Genomic DNA, 7,633 nt, shown 5'->3' with positions numbered 1-7,633 from the left:
ATTTCGGCTAGAATAAAAGCAGTTTTATTAAAAAAAAAAAAAACATTTAAAGTCAAATATTAGCCCCTTTCAGCTATATTTTATTCCGATAGTCAACAGAACAAACCATCATATACAATAACTTGCCTTGTTAACCTAATTAACCTAGTTAAGCCTCTAAATGTCCCTTTAAGCTGTATAGAAGTGTCTTGAAAAATATCTAGTAAAAAAAATTTTTACGGTCATTATGGCAAAGATAAAATAAATCAGTTATTAGAAATGAGGTATTAAAACTATTATGTTGAGAAATGTGATGAAAAGATCTGCTCTCTGTTATACAGAAAACTGGGAAAAAAATAAATGGGGGCTAAATTCAGGGGGGCTAATAATTCTGACTTTAACTGTATTTATGTACAACTTATGTATTTGAACCAAACTTATTCTTGTTTTATTATGTAAACTACTGATGGCATTTCTTATTATTTAAAATAAAATGTTGCCATGTAGACTTTCATGCATACATTTCAGACATGTTTATACTTTTTAAACACAATACGCAATATACAATACCAATGTTTTAACTGTTTAATCATCAGAAGATTTAAGAAATCAATATTTGTGGAATAACCCTAACTTTCAATCACAAGAAATGAAATTATTCTGACCAATTATCAAAATGCTCTAAATGGCATTTGTTTATTTCAAATTTATGAGACATTTATGGAAAAAATCTAATTTTTACTTAACATTTTATTTAAACCCAAATCTAATAAATCCAGACAGAGAATTTTCAAGTGGTCTTTTTAATTTTGTCCATAAATGTATGATTGTAATTAATTTAACATTGTACTATCTATTTATAAATATATATTTGTAACTTTATATTATGAATATACATTGTAACTTACTGTAACTATATCTGTAACTTTTTTCTAAGCAACTGCAAGTGTTAAATTGCTTATTAATGCCACTAAGATGTGTTATTATTATCATTATTAAAAATACACTTTACCCCCATTTGTCATTTTAAATACTATTATATAGAAAATTGAACAATATATTTTATATTCACAAGATAAAAGCACCCTAAATAGCTTCTAAGGAACCAGAATATTAACCATGTTCAGAGAGTGTTAAAAAATAGGAAATTAGCCATAGAATTAAAAATGCAGTCATGACTTCGCAAGTAAGCCACTGCTTGGACCAGATCGGAGGGATTTCCAAACCCTTGGTAGTGTGGAGTGGTTAGTGGGCAACCACCATGACCGCGACGATGGAACACCACTGGATAGAAACCCTCTTGCAAAGCCTGGCTGCACAGTCTGAGCAAGTGCGGCGTTACTCTGCCCAGGGCATTGGGAATTATAATAACAATAGCCAGATTTCTTGAGAGACCTCCAAAAGCTGCTCCACCAAGATGATGATGATTCTTTTTAGACTCTGCTTGGTGGTCTGGTAGAGACACAGCCCAGTCCATGGCTACAATACCCCCATCCTTTAGAAGAAGGTTATCCCTGGTAAAGCGAACACCTGCTTTCAGTTCAGCACCTTCCTTTGTGGGCCACAGGAGATCGGTGATTATCTGACGATGAGGGTCAGCATGAGGCCACTTTGCCAGTGGAGGATGCGACAAAGCTTGGCAGTGTTTCTTCAGGTGGTTGGCAAGGGCTGTGGGTTTACAGATCAATCTGATCCCATTCTGACATTCTCCTATGTCTTCTGACACTGTAAGGTATGGCAGTTTCAGAAGTCTACAGGCCATAATCCACATACAGCGGCCCAACTGTTGAACAGTACTGTCTGCTAGATGACAAATCCAGGTCCATCTAAGCAAAAGCTTTAGCAGGACCAGCAGCAGAGAAGGTAGCAAGTAGATAAAGAAGACGCACATTGCTCCCAAATCTGTAACCTTCAGGCTTCCAGTAGCACAATGAGCAAATGGAAAACCTCAAAAGATCTTTAAACCAAATGTTATGTTCTAGCACATTGCACCACCTCCCCTACCCATTGCAAACAAATGTGCTCCCCCTCCTTTAGAAATCATTAACAGTAGCTATAGGAAGTAGTCTAATAGCAATCAAATGGAACTAATTTCAGTTTTGCCACTTGAATGTACAAGAATCAAGCCGTTTTCTCATTTACTGCCATCAGAATCCACTTCAAGTGTTGTGGCGATGAAACACATTGATCATTAACAGCTCACCATCTGAATAGGTGAGAGACCTTGAGGATATTGCACCCAAACTAGTACCCTTTGTTCCTGGGTTGTTTATGTAATAGAAATGTGCTAGTTGTATGATCCTGTGACTAAAAGAGAACTTAAAATGTATTAAGTGTCTAGAAATGAATTATCTAGTCACAGGGAGAATAGTTACTTGTGAATGTCTGCATTTTTATGAGTGTCAATGTATGCATCAGAGGCAGCTCTTTTTTTTGTACAAAAAGGTTTTTTATTCAAACCATAATACTCACAAAGTATCCTCTACAAACACAAAACAATGTCTTTGGTTTTTCATATTTTGCTCTTTTTCTGTTTTTTTTTTTCTAGAATATTTACATTTTGTAATGTTAAACAAGCCACATGAGTTTTAAATGTGTTGGTCAAAGCTGGAAAGGCAGAGATGTGTGAAGTGAGAGGTTAGTAAGAGTCAATAATACAAGAACTTTACAGAAGAGGGACAAAGGCTATGCAAACATCTTTTGGTTTTTGTCAGATCGTTCACTTTAGATTTGATATTTTTGTATAAGGGTTTGACAAGCCACCTGCATGAACATCTCAAGAGTTTTTCCTATACAGCGAGAGTCGAGATTTAAATACTTAAATATGTGATCTCAAATGGTTGTGCAAGAACCAAAAAACATTCCATGTCACTGATGCAAGACCTGGCATGATGCGTCTTGTACCAGAAAAGTCTCTGTGGACTGCTACCAATTACATAATCATCCACACACCAATGGTAGTTAACAGCTTTTTGGTAAGCTGTTTCAAACTCCTGAAATGAACTTGAATAACACTGTCTTAACCCGATTCTGTTTCGATCGGTGTCTTACCACTTCACTTTGTCTTACCAGTTCTTTGATTTTATTTAAAGTATATTTGGCCCTTTAAGAACCCAATAATCCATCTTGTTTGCTGCTTTCTTACCTAACATACTTCAAAGTATACACTAAAGTTTGAAATATCATCATGGTGAGTAAATCAAGACAGAACCTAAAGTTTTTGAGTGAATTATGTCATCTTTGTCATGTCATAGATAACCAAATAAGAGCTACATATGCTACCATCTGATCCCAAATCCTGGTCTTTACAATGAGGTATGTTCACATAGGCACTACCAAAGACAGTGTGACTCTTAACAACTATAACAAGCTGCAGCTACATTCTTTTATGACAGCATTTCAATGTTAAAACAAGGATTTGTGACTCCTAAAATAAAGTTTGTTTTGCTTTTTACTTACATAAATGCATCCTGATTAGAACCTTAAGCCCAGTTCAGACTACACAATTTTATGACAGTCACTATCAGATTTTTGAAGTGTTGTCAGAACCAAATATTCCCACTGCTGTATAGTGCGTTTCCCACGGACGGCAGTTTCCCCATTAACGTGTGTTTCCTGAATGACAATAGTATTTAAGTAGATTCATTGTGTGCCAGCAAGAGGTGCTTTTGGAGCGGTTTCCCAACAATAACTGTAAACAAAGCATGCTGCGCGCTCAAATTAAAATGATAACGAAACTTTCTTTAGACATTCTGTTACTTCAAAGTTACGTTCATATTAAAAAAACTTTTATCTTTTTATTCTGTCATGGTAATCCCTCGATGACACATTATACAAGTACTGTTGACAACTCCATGTGCATTTCATATCTATCTAGTAGCACAGTCCTCTCTCTTTTGTTTTGCCATTTTAAAAGCTGTATACGGATAAGATTCTGTGCTTCTATTGGTCAATTAGATGCTATTGGTCACCCATGTGACGGCATCTATCGTGGATGACAGGAAAGAAATGAAACATGCTAGACTTTGTGGGTTGATTTTGTAAAGCTTCACAGAAAGAGTTGGGTGTAACACGTTCCACAGTAATGAGTTACTGTATTCTAATAACATTTTTGGGGAACGCAGTAAAGTAAGGTATTACATTTTAAATTTGTGTAATTTGATTACAGTTACTAAAGTCAGTGTATTTGCGTTACATTACAAATATCGATTTTGGAAAACAATATTAGCTTTTTTTTAAATAACGTTTTTCTGCTGCAATGTCAGTTAATGAGCTTTTAAATTGCTGGAGAACGTGAGCTGAAATGGTACTGATGAGATTGGCTGCCTCTTCAAGTAGAAATACAGACAATACTTTGATTTCATTGAGCATAAAAACAAAAATATTATTTTAAAATGCAGTGTATATCCAGCCTCTAAAGAACTTTTTAACTCCGAAAGCATTCTATGACAATACTCGTTGCCAGGAGCAGCCCAACTCAGCCTAAACCGGCTAAATTGGATTTTGTGCAGCATCAGGAGTGAAGGGAACTTCTGAAAATGTGAAGAAAAGCATAACTGCTTATGGGGCCATTCACATATCATTCACAAACTTGTCTTTTGTGCGCGCAAGTTTGTTTTCAAATGTAGGCGCATGGCTTGCACGCATATTGGGAGCAATGAGCGATGCGCTCACATATTCCAGATTTCTCACATATTCAACATTTTGAGTGTTTACAGTTTGTCTCCACAACCACAGACATAGTGTTTTTTTTTTTTTTTTCTAGAGATGTCAATGGTTACAGGTATCCAGTTTTCTTCAAAATGTCTTTTGTGTTCCAGGTTTGGAACAAGTGTACATTAAGTAAATAATAGAGAAATTAAAGTTTTGGGCAAAAGTCTCTACATCTTTTGAATTTGTCAACCTGTTGTGTTAAACTCATTGTAATGTTTTTCAGTGAATATTAAATTACTGAAAGAGCTGCAGTTTATTTTGTATTTTAAAATAAAAAGTAAGTAAAGTAATTAGTAATCTGATTACTTTTTTAGATGAAGTAATTAGTAATGTAACCAAATTACAATTTTCAAGTAGTAATCAGTAATCCCAACACTGGTAACAGACATGGCATTGCTTGTGCACTATGACACACTACAGCAGGGGTTTTCAAACTGTGGGGTGTGGCCTACCAAGGAGGCGCCAGCACCTATTAAGGCGCCCGAGACATTAAAGCGTGCACTTGGGTAAATTATGATGATGATTTTTATGCATTCACTAGAGGGAATAATATGATTAACATGTTAGCTCCACAGCTAACTATCAGGCACCTGTAGAGTTAATGCGTTCCAGTAAAATATACACAAATAAAATAGAGTGAGTGGTTTTTAAAACGAATGACGGTGAATAAATGAAAGTCAAACCGGTGAGCCGTCAAAAGTGCCCTTCTGTATCAAATCAGCAGGATGCCTATCTGGATCTTTTTCTTACTTTGAAGACACCACTGACTACGCTTACATAGACATCAGTAATAGTTATTTGCCTTAATCTGAATAAGACAATAATATAATTACATGAAGTGCTTTTTGAATGTTGCATCACCAGGCGATTCACGTCTGAAGAGTCTCATTTAATTTTGGGTGTTTCATCTTAAATTTCTCGACTATAACTGCAGTTTGGCAGTTAAACTTTCACTCATGAACATTTCATTCATGCCCCCGTGACAAACTGGGGTATTTGACACAAATATGAAGGACTGGTGGAAGAGTGTTGCTTTTATTGATGCTGTACGTCAAATGGAAAGAAAAAAAACTTCTAGTTGGTGCTTGGATTTGTGAAGCAGCATTTTCTGTATGTAACTTATGTACATCAAAAGCAAGTACAGTATGCTATGGCTGATGCTTATTGACAATGGAAGATGATTTACGGTTAGTCGTGTCAAGAATCAAACCTTAGATTAGCATGTTGTCCTCACAGAAACAGCCTCAGCCATCACACTGAATCAGGTAAGCTGTATATTCATGTTTCAATGTAATTATTGCTACACACTTTAATTAAGTAATATGTAAATGATGTTTGCGCATGCATTATAATTGTGGCTCGAGGGAAGGGTGCGAGTGAAATTGGACAAACTTGGGGGCGTGTGTCCAAAAAGTTTGAAAACCCCTGCACTACAGAATAAATTATTGAATGCTATGTTCCAAAACCCATTTGTCATTTACGAATCCCCATGACACCCAACGTCAAGCAAATCAGGAAAAAATTGTGTAACCTGAACAGGGCTTTATACTGAAACCACATGAGCTTAAACATAAACTCACATGTGGAACACAATGAAAAGTTTCATCTGAGGTGCATGTGTGTTTCTCATGCGAGTCTCGTGTTTTTTTTTTTCTTCTATAAGGGGAGTCCTACCATTAAAAACAATATTAGCAATGTCACTAAAGCATTATAAGTGCCTTTGCAATACTAAGTTTCCTAATGCTCCGAAATGTGCTGAAACTAATTCATTCACATTTAGAAAGAGCCTGTGGAGGTGGAGCCGTTTGGTGTTGACTAAAAGCAAATGGTATGTGGGTGATTGAGGTGGCTTTGGCCTGTCTGTGCTCATACTTGAGTTGTGAGGGGTTAGCAGTGAACCGGGCAGCTGTGCACAGGACCAGTTGCTTTATTCAGACTGTGCCATTAGTGTACTTTGAAAGCTTATTCTCTAAGTCACAGATTCGCTTTTCCTGAGAGAGGACTGTCGCCTTCAGATTTGGATCTCCTCAATGAGCTTCTCCAACAACTGAGGCTAGAATTTGAAAGAAGACGGAGAGAGAAGATGGAAAGAGAAGACAGAAAGTGGTAGTTGAAAGAGAGGGGGAAAGAGACAGCAAGTCAAGGATAGTCTGGATCTGAAAAAAGGGAATGAAGATGTTTAGCTTCTAGGGATGGGAATCGATTCATATTGTCTAATCGATTGTTTCTAAATGAGTCCATTTCTATTCTTATAAAATAAAGGAAGAGTTCACCCAAAAATCTAAATTTCCTCACCAATTACTTAAACTTACGGGGTTGTAAACTTTTATGAATGTCTTGCTTCTTTTAAACAAAACCAAATATTCTGAAGAATGTTGGTATAAAGGAGCAGTTGACATCCATAGAAGAAACAAAATACTTTAGAAGTCAATGACTGTTTTCAGAATTCTTCATTATATCTTTTTGTGGTTCAATGGTTGAAAGAAACTCAAAAAGGTTTGGAACAAATAGTGGTGTAAACAATGAAAAAATTTTCATTGTCCCATGGACATATTTCAGGATGACGATGCAAAGATTCATCTGAAAAAGGTTGCCTCTTGACCACCATTTGACCTAAATTCAATTGAACATCTGGAGATGCAACAGAAGACACAGGACGATTCAGGATCAGGTAGTGGAGGGTCTCCCATTAACAATAAAATATCTTAGAAAATAAAAGAATGAGTTTCTTAATGGAAATAAACTAACATTGCATAAGGTTACTGAAACAATGCCATGATGAAATCACATTGCAATCAAAGCTAAAGATGATCATAAAGCTGTCCACTCCAGCACATCCCAAAGTACCTTTCATGGCTTTCAGGTCAATTTGTTAAATGAATTGTTGCCAAATATATATGTAACCCACCGGTCCTACTGCACCCAACGCGGTCTGAGCTGG

General features: G+C 36.2%; 1 protein-coding gene across 1 annotated transcript in view; it reads right to left on the bottom strand.

Moving 5' to 3' along the window:
* Positions 1 to 6,538: 6,538 nt before the first annotated feature.
* LOC130214890 (coronin-6-like) overlaps positions 6,539 to 7,633 on the bottom strand; it is a 29,612-nt gene continuing 28,517 nt past the window's right edge. Inside the window, 2 exon segments of the mRNA XM_056446743.1 lie at positions 6,539 to 6,709; positions 6,712 to 6,745. Of these exon segments, the coding sequence (XP_056302718.1) occupies positions 6,624 to 6,709; positions 6,712 to 6,745 (120 nt within the window). The 3' untranslated portion in view covers positions 6,539 to 6,623.

Source organism: Danio aesculapii, chromosome 21 (assembly GCF_903798145.1).
Source record: "Danio aesculapii chromosome 21, fDanAes4.1, whole genome shotgun sequence".
Lineage (NCBI taxonomy): Eukaryota > Metazoa > Chordata > Actinopteri > Cypriniformes > Danionidae > Danio > Danio aesculapii.
Note: the sequence above shows the minus strand (reverse complement) of the source record. Positions and strands in the feature narration are given on the sequence as shown.